We start from the raw sequence: 14014 nt of genomic DNA, 5'->3' as shown, positions 1-14014 counted from the left end.
TCTCTCTCTTCTTTCCCTCTGGTGTCTGGAGTAGATCAGTTGGGAATCATACAATGGATAAAGAAACTAACCCCTGACACACTGGGATCACTAAATTGGTGGCTCTTGGTGACTGCATGAAACTTCATATAAAAAAGAATTAAGTAAAAAAAAAAAAAAAAAAAGAATTAAGCTTTCAACTTGTTTAACCCAGTATTACTTTGGGCCTTTTTGTTATAGCAGCAGAACCCCTTTGTTAAGTAGGAAAGGACAAAGTACAATCTGATGTGTCTCCAACTGCCCCTTCAAGGCCAAATACTCAACCTGCCCACCCTCGCCTTTGCTCAGGCTTCTATTTCACCCTCACTGATCCAACTCCCCAACCCTTCTAAAATTACTCAGTCCTTCATGTATTTCCTAGGTTTTTGATGAATTTAATATATGAATCTCAAAAAATCAATGGCAGGGGAAAGAGAAATAAAATTAAAATGGGGTCAGGAGGGGATGGCCACGGGAACACACATCGGGAGAGACAATGAATGGGTGGCTGTGGTAGGAGCTGGAATGGAGAGATCTTTCTTGGATGTCACATCTCATCCAGCCCGTAGTCTTCCTCAGGGAAATCTCCCACTGTCACAACTGATGGCTTGACGAAGGCACCATACTTGGCCTGACATTCGAAGTAGCGTTTTCCATTCACACTGCAGGGCAGGCAGGGGTGCAGTGTTCAGAGGACCCCACCATGACTCCCACTCTATGTACCACTGGGCAGGCTCGCCCAGCAACACACAGGCACACACATGTACAGTTGCACACACACGCACGTGTCGCAGTGGGAACAACTTGTTACCTGCCATCGTTTTTTCCTAATGGTTCATCATAGCGGACACCAATCCAATAGCCAGGCTTGAAATCTGTGAGTCCTGCCCAGGGGAGAAATCCCAGTGAAACCTCTGGACACAGCTCGTCCCACACTCAGTGCTGCCCACTGAGTAGGAAGCCTGTCCTGCCAAACCATCCCCTGCTACTCCACTGCTTGCACCTAGGACCTTTTGCATCTCCTGCTGGGACCAGGATGGCAGCCTCTTTGCTGTCTCCTTGCTCCCCTGCCCCATTCCCTCGGCACTGTCAGCCAGAAAAGTCATTGTAAAAGCCTAAGGAAGATGGCGCTGCTACACTGTTAGAGAAGGCTGTAGGATAAAGCACACCTGCCAATGGACTGACCTTGGACTCTCAGCTCCAGAACTGTGAGAAATCAATTTCTGTTGTTTGAACCACACTGGGTGGTACTGTTAGGGAATTCCTAGCCAAATAATGTATAACCAACAAGAATAAAAACCCAATTGGAAAGTGGGCAGAGGATCTGAATAGATATTTCTAAAGAAGATATACCAAGGCCAAGAAGTTATAAAAAGATGTTCAACATCATTAGCCATCGGAGTGCAAATTAAAAATAGTCATAGAGGTGCACATCTGTAGTCCAGATACCCTGGAGGCCAGGATAAGAGTCACAGGAGCCCATGAATTCACAATCAGCCTGAATACAGAAGACCCCATCTCAAAACAAACACACAAACAATGATGTTCCACTTGGCACCCATTGGAATGAGTGGTGAGGAAGCGTTGGTGAGGATGCAAAGCAATTGGCCTCACTGCTTGTGGGAACGCAGAACACACTGCTGCTGTGGAAAACAGCCTGGTACTTCCTCAAAAGGTTAAGAACAGGACTGGGAAAGGAGCTGAGAACTAGAGCATTTGCCTAGTGTGTGCAAGTGGCTTGAACCTCACCCAACATCAAGCACATAAAAAAGGTTAAGCATAGACTACCACGTGAACCATCGACTCCATTCCTATGTGGAAGAATGAAAATGTCCATATAAAAACTCATCATACAAGCCGGGTGTGATGGTACACATCTGTAATCCCAGACTGGGAGGCTGAGGCAGAAGGATTGTCGAGTTTGAGCCCAGCTTGGGCTACATAGTGAGTTCAAGGCCAGCCTGAACTACATAGCAAGGCCCTCTTAAAAAACAAGCAAACAAAAACAAACAAAAAATAAGAAGTAGCTGCTTAGGATGATACCGTTTACAGTGTTCTGAAACTGTGACAATAATGGTACAGTTCTGTGAATACACTAAAAAACAATAAACCCTATACTTTTTTATTTTTGGTTTTTCTGAGACACTCAGACTGGTCTTGAACTTGCAACCTTCTTGCCTCACCCCTCTGTAGAGATGCACTGGCTTGAACTACACCCTTTAATGACTGAGCTGTGTGTTGGCTCTGTGCTTCCCACTTCCTTGGCACCAGTACCCTGGCCTGTGACTGTCAAGATAAGGAGCTCTTTAAGGACCAGGTCCCTGGCACTGCCCACCTCAGAGACTACTAAATGAATGTGTACCTCTCCGCCTCGGGACCCTGTGGTTCTGTGGGCCACGTACCTACATACATGACAGTGCCCCGACGAGGGGACTGCCCTGGCATCCGCACCTCACAGCGGCTGCCCACAGAGATGGTACTGGCTAGGGCCTTCTCCTCGATGAGGCGCTGGGCGGCCTCGGCCTCTTGCTGTGCCCGCTCTTCTTCATTGTATCGGCCAAGCTTGCTGCGCTTCAGGAAGGAGCGAACGGTGCCTGTGGGCCAGGTAGGGAAGGGGGTTAGACCTGGTCTCTGAGGCTCCGTCTCTGATTTCACGAGCTGACATTCCAACTACGAGGGGCCAACATTCAGGGAATAACAGCTTCCTAAAGGGCTGTTTGTCATCCAAGCCCCTGAAGGCTCCCACTGCAACCTCAGTCTCTCCAGAACTCCTGGGGCCTCCCCTTAGAATCCAGAAACTAATGGATGCTGCCTACCTTTGGCCCTTCACATGACTCTATCTTCTGTTTACTTATTTTGTCATTATTGTTTTTTGGCTTTGAGATGGGGTCTCACTATGTAGTACAGACTGGCCTTGAGCTTGCTTATGTAGCCCAGGTTGGCCAAACCCACAGCAGTCCTCTGTCTCAGCCTCCCAGAGTGCTGGGATTACAGGCCTGCAACACCACACCCAGACTGTTGTTCTGAGACAGGACATCTAGCTACGTATTCAGTCTGGCCTTGAATTCTCTATGTAGCCCGGGCTGGCCTCGAAATTGTCATGATCCTCCTGCTTCAGCCTTCTGGGTGTTGGGATTACAGCCATGTGCTGCCACCATGATTGGCTCCCCATCTTCTTACATGTCTCCTTCCAGTGTCCCACTCACCTTTATCCAGTCCCTGAAACCCCTTGTCTTTCCCACCCACATTCTGAGCAGAGCCCAGAGGCCTGCACTGACTGCAAACAGCCTTGTCCATATCCTACCTTGTTCTGGCCCCACATCCCATCTGCCCAGCCCATGCCTCATCTCATCCTGTCCCCACAACCCTCTCCCTTCAATCCCACTTTCACCTTCCCAAGCCTCCATGTGCCTGCCCACATCTCCATACCTCCCAGCTCCCAGTCCCTGTACATGCCCTGTCTACCTCAATGACTACCCCAGACCTCCGTCTGTCCCCACCACCCTCACCCTACCCTGCTCCATCCTGCCAAACCCTCTATCCCAACTGCCCACTCCATCAACCCCCCCGTGATGCCCATCTTGTCCCACCTGCCCCCTCCACCCATATACACTGGCTCTCAGCCCCACATGGTTCATCCCTCCCACCCTCTGTGTTTTCTACCTTGCTTCTGATCATAGGCTTCTTGTGAGATCTCGTATTTCTCCACCTTGGACACATCCTCATACTCTCCAAGGCGGGCACCACTGTGGTCAATGACCTGTGGTGAGGGAAGCTGGGATCAGAGTCTGCCCAGGGAGGTCTGGGATGCTGGGGTGCAGCTGTACACAACAGCATTCTATAGACTCAGGCCTCCCCAGTTTGGGAACAGACACCTCCCTCCATCCAGGTGTCTCGCCTCTCCTGTGCTCAGCAGAGGACAGGTATAGATATCCACACTGACCAGTCCCCCTTTCTCAAACCCATTTAAGTCTCTGGAGCTGTAGCTACTCCCCAATACCCCAACACGCATGCACCAACATCACTGATGGTCCTCAAGTCACTGAACCTCACCAACAGAGCTCAGGCTTCCTCACAGCTCTCAGGGCCCCTGTAAGGCCCTTTGGCTCCTCTAAGGCTGGTCCCATTCTCCAGATCCTGGAACATCTGTTCTGGTGCCACCTAATACTCAGTTACTCACTGCTTACAGAGTTCCCGCAAGGCACCAGTGGGACCTTCAACAGACATTGGGGACATAATACAAAAGATAGGTGGCTCCTGCCCTAAAGCAAACCAGCCATAAACAAATGAACCAGGTGATGAGTAAGAGCTAAGAAGAAAAATCTAACAGAAAAGAAGCTAAAGAACATGGAGAAGTGTCAGGGCAGGCTTCAGAAAAGACACGGTATTAAGCCAAGGCCTGAAGGATGAGTGTCAGAAGGTGCAATGGCCAGAGGCAGAAGCATACTGGCCCTGCTGCGGGAGCAGAGTGGGGAGCAGTGTGGGTGTGTGGGTGGAGTGAGCCCAGCAGGGCTTGGGGACAACAGCTTGCTGTAGACTCTGGAGTTTACCTGGAGGTGCAGAGATGGCTCCCATGTGACTCAAGGGTCCACAGGCTCTCTCTGGCCACAGACTGTGGGAGCAGGGATGGGAGCCAGGAGACCCAGAGGAGGCAGTGGCAGGAGAGGGTACAGGCTGGGCCAGGTTTGGGGATTTGGGTGGAGGTGAAGAGATGAGATTCTGGTCAGATTTTACAGGTGTAGCTCACAGGATCTGTGCTAGGATGTAGGTATGAGGGAAACAGACAGGGTTTCAATAGGTCAAGCACAAACCCCCAGTGTTTGGCCTGAACCACTGAGACAACACGGCAAAAGGGAAATGGTCCTTATCTTTAGGTCAAGGATCACTAAGAATTTCTATTTTCTACGTCAGTGCTTTTTCTCTAAATTTGAGGTTATTGTTTTAAGAATAAATGTAGGTGGTATTTATAAACTAAAAAAGAATCCTAGAAAAATACAAAAACCCCTTGAGGTCCCACAACCGTCCTGGAGTGGGGACATCAGAGATCTTTGTATACCCATATCACCTCGGTGTGAGACCTGTAGACTACGCAGGCCTGACCTGCTCACAGCCCTAGGCTGAGGCCACCTGTGTCAGCCCCAAGCCTCAGTCTAGGCCCAGCAGAGTCCTGACCTGCACCTGCTATGGTCCTGTCCTCATCACTTCATGTGCACCATCGCAGCAGCTGTCCCTGGTGTCCCTGCTCCTCCTGTCCTCTAGGCTTCTTCCTACCCACAGCCTAAGGAAGCCTGCAAACAATGGAGTCACAATAAGGTCCTCACAGCTCAGAGTTCTTGCCAGGATACCTTCTGACATGGTCCTTGGTATCCACTGTACTCCCGCCTGCCTTCGGGTGTTTGCTTATGCTGTGTCCCTCTTTTTGGTTAACTGTATTTTTCAGGTCTCTATTTAAGCAGTATTTGTTCTAGGAGACCCTACCAGATCTCACTCATGGGTCTCTATACATAGTCTCTAAGCTCCCAGATCTCATGTATGGCCCTTGTCTCTACTTTTTTTTTTTTGTACTGAGAATTGAACTCAGGACCCTGTACTTGCCAAAGAGGCACTGAGCCATTGAGCTATACCCCTAGCCCTCCACTGACTTTTTACATTTTGTTCTGTGATCATCTGGCTATCTCTGCCTCACACAATGAACAAAAGGTAAACCAGAAACCTTCTCAGATGTGGCTCACCACTAAATTCCTGGTACCACAAAGATGCAATCAACAGTTAATGAATAAATGAACAAGAAAAAATCAGTTCTGAGTAATAGATTAAGGTCAAAATTCTAGAGACAAACTGGGCATGATGGCACATGCCTATAATCTCAGCACTCAGAAGGCGAAGGCAGGAGGATTGGAAGTCTAAGAATACTGCCTGACAACTTAGTGAAGCACCGTGTCAAAAGAAAAAATGGGGAGGGCACTGGGGACATAGCTCAGTGCAAAGGCCTGGGTTCAACTCCCAGTACCACTACCAAAAAAACAAAAAAATTCTAGTGACTGTGTATTCTTTTTTTTTTTTTTTTTTTTGTCTTTTTTGTTTTTATCGGTACCAGGGATTGAACTCACCACTGCCTGCTTGCAAGGCAGGCGCTTATGCCGCTGAGCTAAATCCCCAGCCCCTATGACTGTTAATTCTTAAGAAAGTAACTTATGTAGGGTGTGTTGGCACACATCTGTAATCCCAGCACTTGAGAGACTGAGAGAGGTGTATTGCTATGAATTTGAGGCCACCCTGGGCTACACAGTGAGTTCAAGGTCTCCCTGAGCTACATAGCGAGAGCCTGTCTCAAAAAAACAAAAACAAACAAACAAAGTAAATTCCTCTGGGGATGTGGCTCAAGAGTAGAGTGCTTGCCTATCATGCTCAACACCCTAGGTTCAATTCCCAGCACTGCAAAAAAAAGAAAAAGTAAATTCCATTTGCTGAAACTAAGTTTTCTCACTTGCAAAATGAAAATAATTATACTATGTTCCCAGTCCTATTTAATGGATTCAATTCATCATTCAACAATGATTCACTGAGTATTCTCTGTTCTAGGTATTGTTCCATCGTGGTGGAGACATGACAGCAAATAGAAGAAACAGTCTGCCCTTCTAGCACTCTATTCAGGGAGGCAGAAGACAAACCAGACCAATGATAAAAATCCAGAGTTGTATTAGATGATGGTAAGAGTTGAGGGTAAAAGTCTAAAATATACCAAAATATAGGAAAAGGGATGAGGTTAAAATGTTTTATTGAGGCTGGTGAAGATGTCATGTGATGTTTTAAGTAAGGACTGGAAAGAGGGGGTGACTACTGAGGTGGAGCATATATACAGTGGATGCAAGGGCCCCAAGGTGGAGCTCACCTAGGACCTCTAAGGAGCAAGATAGCTGGTGTAGATGAGAGGCAGAGGTGTCTGAAGACAGAAGGAATGGCATACGCTGATCACACAGAGGTCCTCTGTTGTGGCTTTTCCCAATCTGTCTGGCTTCACTGTTCACCATGGCTCAGCTCATAGCCTGTATACCCTCTTCCCTCCACCTGGCATGCCCTTCCTACCTCTTCTCCTGGGTTGTTCTCTGCTCATCCTTTAGGTCTCAGCTCAAGTGTCCCTTCCTCCAAAATGCTCTTTCTGATACTCCCAGGTGGAGTCAGGCATCTTTTCTCATGGTCCCAGTCCTTCAGGCTTTCCCTTTCCCACACTAGGCTGTCACCACACTGGACTAGGAAAAGGTAGGCCCTATACTAGTTATCACACAGGGCAAAGCACACCAAAGTATGTGCTTAATAAACGAATGAGTGAATACACGAATGAGGTGTGGGGTCCCAGGTAGGGTGGCCTCACGTGGATGCGGCAGCCATCATCTACAGGATAGGAGCCCAGCAGTGCATCCTCCTGATCCAACTTGCAGTAGAACTTATCGTCAGCACCGTACAGTTCCAGCTGCATGCAGGAAGCAGGGCTGCCCACAACCAACTCCAGTTTACACTGTGGAAAAGGGAAGGATGAGGAGAAAACCTGTCAGGGATCCATCCTCCACTCTGCAGCTCCACGCCTTGTGTCAATAAACTTTCTCCCAAAAAACTCATCACTCAGGACCCCACCAGGCCCTGCTCCTTCTGCTCTGGCCCCTACCCAAAGGAGCATGGGATTTTCCCTTGGTCCTGCTCCTACCCTCTAGGCTCTCCGGTTCCCTCTAGCCCCAACCCACGAGGCCTGACGTCCCCGCAACCTCAGATAATCCTCGGCCCCGCCATCGCGCTCTCAGGCCCTTGCCCGCACTTGGGAAGCCCCCGATTTCTTTGGCACGTCCCTCCGGACCCCGCCCCCAAGGCCACACCTTGAACTCTGCGATCGTGAGGCTACGACTGTACCGCTTTTCAGAGCGGAAACTATTGAGGGAGCTGCTGATGAAAACGGTCACTGTTGGGGCTGTCATCCTCGTCACCTCCATCTCGCCGCGCCCTGCAGCGGCCCGCAGCCCAGTTCAGTCGCCTCACCCCAGCTCCGCAGCCACCGCTTCTGAGCTATCAGACCCACCCCCCTGCTCCGGCCTTGTCCAATCCGTGCGCTCCCCCTAGAAGGGCCTGCCAATCGCCGTCATCCTTTCTCCTCAACCAGGAAGAGGGCTTTCCAGATTCTTGGGTAAATCCAACCAATCCCAAAAGGTCTTTCGTGGTTTATGGGTCTTTCAATAGGCACAGGGAAACGCAAGGGTAGGCAGGACAGCACTGAAGCTACAAGGGAAGACTGGCAGGAGTTACATCTAGGCTCCTGAAGGTTAAACTCGGCGCATGTGCAATAGCCTGAAGCCATTTCAAATGGTTTATATTTGCGTTTAACGCCTCGTGGATTATGTTGTGTATAATATTCCCGCTTCTATCGTCCTGCAAACTGGAGAGGCGAGTTCCATAAACTGGAAGCAAATACCATAGGATATCAAAAGATCTCAGCGCGAAGGGACCGGAAGCAAAAAGCTACTGGAAGCATATGCTCAGCTGCCTCATTTTGGCGCAGCGGCTAATCTTGACTCTTCCCGCGACCTGTAGTGCGGCCGAGTAAGCGCGGAAGGCTTTGCGGCCCTTGAGTAACTATGGAACCCGACGGGACCTACGAGCCGGGCTTCGTGGGTATTCGATTCTGCCAGGAATGGTAAGGCCCCGGAAACAAGAGTGGAAAGGAAGTAAAGAATAACTCCGGGGGCTGGGGATATAGACCAATGGCACAAGCGCCTGCCCGGCAAGTGCAGGGTCATGAGTTCGATCCCCGGTACCAAAAAAAAAACAATAACTCCGGGGTTGACCTATGACCTCTCCTTCCCCACAGTAACAATATGCTGTACCCCAAAGAGGACAAGGAGAACCGTATTCTGCTGTACGCGGTGAGCGCGAGCCCGTGGGACTCCCCGCCCGCGTGATCTCCAACCTGTCCACCCATCCCCTACGTGGCCACCCCAACGTGACCCAAACTCCCTGTTCAAAACTCCCTGTTCACTCCTATCGTGTCCCGGCCTCCCCCTGGCTATTCCTCGAGTGAGTCCGCCTTGTCTACCTGCAAGGCGACTCATCTCGAGTCATCTCTTCCAGGGATCACCCTACTTCCCTTCCAGTCCTGCTGGGATCTCTTATTTTTTGCTTTCTGAGACACAGTCTCGCTATGTAGTTAAGACTGGGCTTGAGACTGTGTAGCCTGGGGTGGTCGTGAATTCGTAGCGATCCTGCCTCGACCTCCCAAGTCCTGGATTTATAGGTTTGCACCACCACACCTGGCTTGTGCGAGGGTGGCGTGGGGGAGGTCTCTCAGTGCCGCCCCTCCTTCTGCCACTCTCGCAGTGCCGGAATTGTGATTACCAGCAGGAAGCCGATAACAGCTGCATCTACGTCAACAAAATTACACATGAAGTGGAGTGAGTGATGGGACCTGGGTTTTGAGGAGATGGTGTTGGGTAGCTCGAAAAGCATTATTCACTTCCCCTTCCCTGCAGCGAGCTAACCCAGATAATCGCTGATGTGTCCCAGGACCCCACGTTGCCACGGACCGAGGACCACCCGTGTCAGAAGTGAGTGGGTAGCTGTTTGGGGGAGGGGGAATGGTTCATCTTCACAGGCACAGGGAGGAGGAAGGACTTATCAAGCCTTCAGTGATTAAGCCATCCCCTTCAGGTGCGGCCACAAGGAGGCAGTGTTCTTCCAGTCACACAGTGCCCGTGCTGAGGTGGGTGGCAAGATAACTTCTTAGATAGAGCCTGCCCTTCCCAGGGTGGGAGATACCAGTATTGGGATGAACCTGCCTTTCCAATATCCTGAGCTAAAAACCCTTGCCAACTAGGAAAGATTCCTTGATTGTTCTTTTAGAGTGAGGTCCTGCTGAGTGGAGGGTCTCATACTGTATTGTGTCTTGGGTCCAGACCTTGTCTGACCCTGTATCTTTTTCTGTCAGGATGCTATGCGCTTGTACTATGTATGCACTGCCCCACACTGCGGCCACCGCTGGACCGAATGACTCGTCCCGCCTTCACTGTAATAAATGCTAAGTACTGTGAGCGCGTTTCTTGTGTTTATTTGCCTCATGGGTAGGACACTGGTACAGTGTCTCGGTTAGCACGATGCAGGGTGCGGTGCTGTGCATAGGCGTCTGGGCGGGAGCTAGTGAAGCCACAGTCCTCACACACATGCAGCTTCTCGCGGCGCTCGCGGTAAGCATAGCTGGCTGGCTGCCCGTGCACTTTTGCAAGATGTGCTTCAAGGGAGCAGCGCTGTGTAAAAGCTTTCCCACAAGCTCCGCAGCGGAATGGCCGGATTCCTGCAAGGTGAGGTACAGAGAAAGGGCAGGGCGAAGAGAGCAATGGCTTCTAGACTAGACTCCTCACCTTGTTTTCTAGTAGTGAGCATTACTGTTTCTATTCCAAGCTTATGAGACTCTTCCCTTCCTGATCCATCACCTGCTACCTCCACAGAGTGCAAGCATGGACCAGACCCCTGTGTCTCCACTTTCCTTCATCAGGAATTTCCTTCCCCTGGAAGAGGGGCAGAGAGGGAGATGATCCTTAACATCCTTGGGATGCTGGGAATTCTGAACCAGCACCCACCTTCATCAGGCCCCTCCTTTGATGTTGTTACAGCCTCTTGCTGGGGTGTGAGGCACCCCATATCTCAGACCTGTTAGCTGTGTCATGGGCCTATATGCACACACTGGCAACTGTATTCCGGCCACCTTCCTCCATTTCATTCCATCACCATCCCTGCCCGGGGCCCAACAGCTCCTGTCCCTGTCACAGCTCACCAGTGTGAGTCCTCATGTGACGCTTGAGATCGAAGGCATCATGAAAGCCCTTGCCACAGCAACGGCACACATGGCGGCGTGCTGGGCTGTGGCACTTGAGGTGCCGAGTTAGCATGCGTTGCAGCGGGAAGGCCTTGGGGCAGAGAGGGCAGCCAAGTGTTCCCGGGCTCCTGGAAGCAGATGCCAGGCTTCCTTGTGTGACCTGCCAGAGGAATACAGGAATTAGCCCCACTGGACCCTGCCCAGTCTTTTTTTTTTTTTTTTTTTCCTGCCCAGTCTTTTATTACTTGGCAAACTGATGTTCTTACAAGTGCTTACAGGGTACCTATAGCCAGGTAGGACCAGGAGCCTGTGACTTACGGAGGCACTTCCATCCTCTCCCCAGGGTCTTCCCTTTGGGAAACTCCAGTACTCTTTTTTGTTGTGTTTTGGGAAGGTCTTGCTCGGAAGTTCAGGCAGGCTTCAAATTCATGATCCTCCTGCCTCAACCTCCCAAGTGGTGGAGCTATAGGTGTGTGTTATAATGCACAGTGGAAACCCTAGCCTCATTTCTTCATAGCAAGTACTACCCTCCAACACATTCTTAACACACTTTCCTAGTTTCATTTTGTATGTCGCTAGCCCCTTCCAGGGGAATAAGCTCCATAAAGGAATGATTTTAGTCTTACTTCCCCTAAATACCCCATACTCAGAATAGTGCCCAATAAATACTGAAATATTTGGTTCTCAATAAATACTGAAATTGGGGCTGGGGATTTAGCTCCGCGGCATAAGCGCCTGCTTTGCAAGCAGGCAGTCGTGAGTTTGATCCCCGGTACCGATAAAATAAATAAATAAATAAATAAAAAGAATAAATACTGAAATAACCTTAAGTACACTCTCATTCCAGCTTGTGCCTTTGTTCTTCCAATGCACACAACTGCAGAAGTAGCCCTTCTAAGAGGTTTCCTATCCTCTGCCTGCTTCTTTCATCCTGTCCAACATTGACATAAAGAAGATCACCATCCACTTGGCTGGAATTCTGCTCTGCCCCATTGGACATAGTGGGGCAGGGCCTAAGCTGCCCCATCCTGGGAATACCCTGGGAATGAGGCACCTGAGATCTAACAGCTCATTACAAGGCAAGAAAAACCATTTCCAGCTGAGAACAGTACCCAGGGTTGAAGGGCCTGTGCCAATAGGCCCAGGTCTAAGGGGCTGAGATTGGGGAGGGATGAAACAGCCCGCTCTTTTGGGCCAGCCGCAGACTCACCGATGCCCAAGGGTCCCCAAGACTGGAAGACTGCTGTACTCGTGGCCCTGCCTGGCTGCTGCAGTCTGCAAAAAGAAACCAGATAAGTGGTACCTTCCTTGCCTCTCCTCTGCTGCACACCTCCAGGCCCAGTGAGGGGCCTACCTGGGATATAGGCATCTCCCCGGAGCTGGTCAGGCAGGTGGCCCCAGTTGGGTGGCTGTGGACGCCGACTCCTGACCAGGAAGACACGGGGCATCACCTCAGCAACGATAAGATGGCTCTGCACACAGAGCTGCTCTTCCCCCTGCTGTCAGACTTCAGCCCTAGGACAAGTGTTCCAGGTGGGAAAGGAGGGGGAACCTATGGAGGAGCCTCATTCTCTTCATGCAAATTCTGTGAGGAACCCAGGGAGCTGACAGCTGGCTCCAGTTACCTCTACTGGGCCTGCCATTCATCCTGCTTTCTCTCATCCAGGCCAGGGTTCTGAATTTGAAACTCTGCAGCCTTCAGGGACCCACAAGCACTAGGACCCCCCAGTGGCGGTCAAGGAAGGGGATAAGCCCTTGGGCTTAGGGACAAGAAAGAAACATGGCCACAGCACTAACAAGGAGAGAATACCTGAGGATCTGTTTGCCAGGCAAATCAGTCACCATCAGACATCGATCAGCCTGTGGTTATTCAAATTAGAGCAGCTGTCTGAGGAAGTGGGTAGGGAGCAGCTGTGATTGTCCTCTTTCAAATGATGTAGGGAAGACAGCAGAGCGAACAGTTAAGGGCAAAAGGATCCAGGGCATGCATCTTCCGGTAAGACAACTTCTGAGCCTCAGATGTCCAAAGCTGATGTAGTCAAAAGCACTGTTCATGCTCTATCAGTTGTTTAAAAACTGGTTTCTTAACAGTCCAGCCTTTAGTGACTCCACTTTCCTCTTCCCACAGCCCGGAAACCAAAAGGGATCATCTGGCACAAATGGGCTCCCAGGACCCTTCCTTGGCAGTCTGGCTGGTTCTGTTCTCAGTTGGTCCTTGTCTGACCTCTGAATTGGGCATTAAGAATTTTGAACTCTCCCCATGCAGTTGCCTTCTCTCATTTACCTAACAGATCCCCCCCCCTCTGGTCCCGCCCCCTCCTGTTGATCCAACCCAACAGATTTCTGAGCTCCAACTTTAGCTCAGCCCTGGAAATGAACATTTTAGTCCATGAAGGAGACACCAGTAACAGTCTGGAATGATCAAGACACCCGAGGGGCTCTGGGGTTCGGCAGAGGGGTTCAAGGATTGGATATGACCCCTGAAAGAGAGGGTTCAGGTGGAGGAGAGGGTGTTCCAGGCAGAGGAAACATTCAGTACGAACATTTGGTTGTGATAGTTTTTTGTTTTGTTTTTCTGGTGCTGGGGTTTGAACCTAAGGCCTTCACAATGACCTACTTTTCCAGCCCCTCCCCTGTTTAATGTCTTCAAACAGTATATTGCTAAATCACAAAATCGTCCAGGTTGGGCTGGAATTTATGACCCTCCTGCCTCAGCCTCCTAGAATGCTAGGATTACAGGCATTTGCCATCACACTTGGGTTAGAGGAATATTTCTTTTCTTTTCTTTTTTAGAGGAACATTTCTTCACATGCCCTGAGAGTAAGTCTTGCTGATCATTTGGGGAAGCAAGAGAGGCAGTGGGGAGGCTGTCCACATGGAGCTTTGCCATTGCATCTCTGTAGGATTTGGGCCAAGTCACTTCTCACTGAGCTACAGTTGCCTCATCTGAATAATGAAACTAAGGAGTCTCCCTGTTACTTATATTGAAGAGCCCCATAGATCATGTGCAGAGAGTGCTTCACATGGAGTCTAGCAAGGGCACACATATAAATGGTGTTAAAAGTGGGGACTAGAAAGTCTTGAGGGTGCCAGGTGGAGTGTGGTATGTGCTTATAATCTCAGCATTCTGGGACGCTGAGGCAA

The 14014-nt window shown here is 50.1% G+C and overlaps 3 protein-coding genes across 4 annotated transcripts; 1 reads left to right on the top strand and 2 right to left on the bottom strand.

The window, feature by feature from the left end:
• Positions 1–392: 392 nt before the first annotated feature.
• Tbcb (tubulin folding cofactor B) lies at positions 393–8095 on the bottom strand. The gene is made up of 6 exons (XM_003467225.5): positions 7887–8095; positions 7391–7534; positions 3682–3778; positions 2421–2612; positions 830–902; positions 393–680 (listed from the first exon to the last, which is right to left on the bottom strand). Exons 1-6 carry the CDS (start codon positions 7998–8000, stop codon positions 566–568), a joined length of 735 nt encoding a protein of 244 aa, XP_003467273.1. The 5' UTR covers positions 8001–8095; the 3' UTR covers positions 393–565.
• A 156-nt stretch (positions 8096–8251) lies between these two features.
• Polr2i (RNA polymerase II subunit I) lies at positions 8252–10088 on the top strand. Of its 2 annotated transcripts, none has more exons than XM_063252642.1 (6): positions 8252–8698; positions 8873–8927; positions 9403–9452; positions 9531–9605; positions 9709–9760; positions 9986–10088. In XM_063252642.1, exons 1-6 carry the CDS (start codon positions 8640–8642, stop codon positions 10046–10048), a joined length of 354 nt encoding a protein of 117 aa, XP_063108712.1. In that variant the 5' UTR covers positions 8252–8639; the 3' UTR covers positions 10049–10088. The 2 variants fall into 2 exon arrangements, with proteins under 2 accessions (XP_063108712.1, XP_003467274.1); XM_003467226.5 differs by having other exon boundaries at positions 8268–8698; positions 9379–9452.
• Positions 10089–10094: 6 nt separating this feature from the next.
• Positions 10095–12647, bottom strand: Ovol3 (ovo like zinc finger 3). The gene is made up of 4 exons (XM_013149721.2): positions 12225–12647; positions 12081–12145; positions 10829–11030; positions 10095–10348 (listed from the first exon to the last, which is right to left on the bottom strand). The coding sequence occupies exons 1-4, from the start codon at positions 12316–12318 to the stop codon at positions 10113–10115; spliced, it is 597 nt and encodes a 198-aa protein (XP_013005175.1). The 5' UTR covers positions 12319–12647; the 3' UTR covers positions 10095–10112.
• Positions 12648–14014: the final 1367 nt, after the last annotated feature.

This window comes from Cavia porcellus, unplaced genomic scaffold, assembly GCF_034190915.1.
Source record: "Cavia porcellus strain 051 isolate PalLab524CR breed Dunkin Hartley unplaced genomic scaffold, mCavPor4.1 scaffold_7, whole genome shotgun sequence".
In the NCBI taxonomy this organism is placed as follows: domain Eukaryota; kingdom Metazoa; phylum Chordata; class Mammalia; order Rodentia; family Caviidae; genus Cavia; species Cavia porcellus.
Note: the sequence above shows the minus strand (reverse complement) of the source record. Positions and strands in the feature narration are given on the sequence as shown.

What these genes read in the sequence shown, in the direction of transcription:
- Tbcb (XM_003467225.5), bottom strand. Translation starts at nt 8,000, where the DNA reads ATGGAGGTGACGAGGATGACAGCCCCAACAGTGACCGTTTTCATCAGC. An exon ending in TCACGATCGCAGAGTTCAAG is followed by an intron (nt 7,535 to 7,886) that starts GTGTGGCCTTGG and finishes CCTTTTCCACAG; the next exon opens with TGTAAACTGGAGTTGGTTGT. An exon ending in GGGCACTGTCATGTATGTAG is followed by an intron (nt 903 to 2,420) that starts GTACGTGGCCCA and finishes TCCCCTGGGCAG; the next exon opens with GACTCACAGATTTCAAGCCT.
- Polr2i (XM_003467226.5), top strand. Translation starts at nt 8,640, where the DNA reads ATGGAACCCGACGGGACCTACGAGCCGGGCTTCGTGGGTATTCGATTC. An exon ending in ATTCGATTCTGCCAGGAATG is followed by an intron (nt 8,699 to 8,872) that starts GTAAGGCCCCGG and finishes CCTTCCCCACAG; the next exon opens with TAACAATATGCTGTACCCCA. An exon ending in AAAATTACACATGAAGTGGA is followed by an intron (nt 9,453 to 9,530) that starts GTGAGTGATGGG and finishes CCTTCCCTGCAG; the next exon opens with CGAGCTAACCCAGATAATCG.
- Ovol3 (XM_013149721.2), bottom strand. Translation starts at nt 12,318, where the DNA reads ATGCCCCGTGTCTTCCTGGTCAGGAGTCGGCGTCCACAGCCACCCAAC. An exon ending in GGGAGATGCCTATATCCCAG is followed by an intron (nt 12,146 to 12,224) that starts GTAGGCCCCTCA and finishes TTCTTTTTGCAG; the next exon opens with ACTGCAGCAGCCAGGCAGGG. An exon ending in TTGGGGACCCTTGGGCATCG is followed by an intron (nt 11,031 to 12,080) that starts GTGAGTCTGCGG and finishes TTCCTCTGGCAG; the next exon opens with GTCACACAAGGAAGCCTGGC.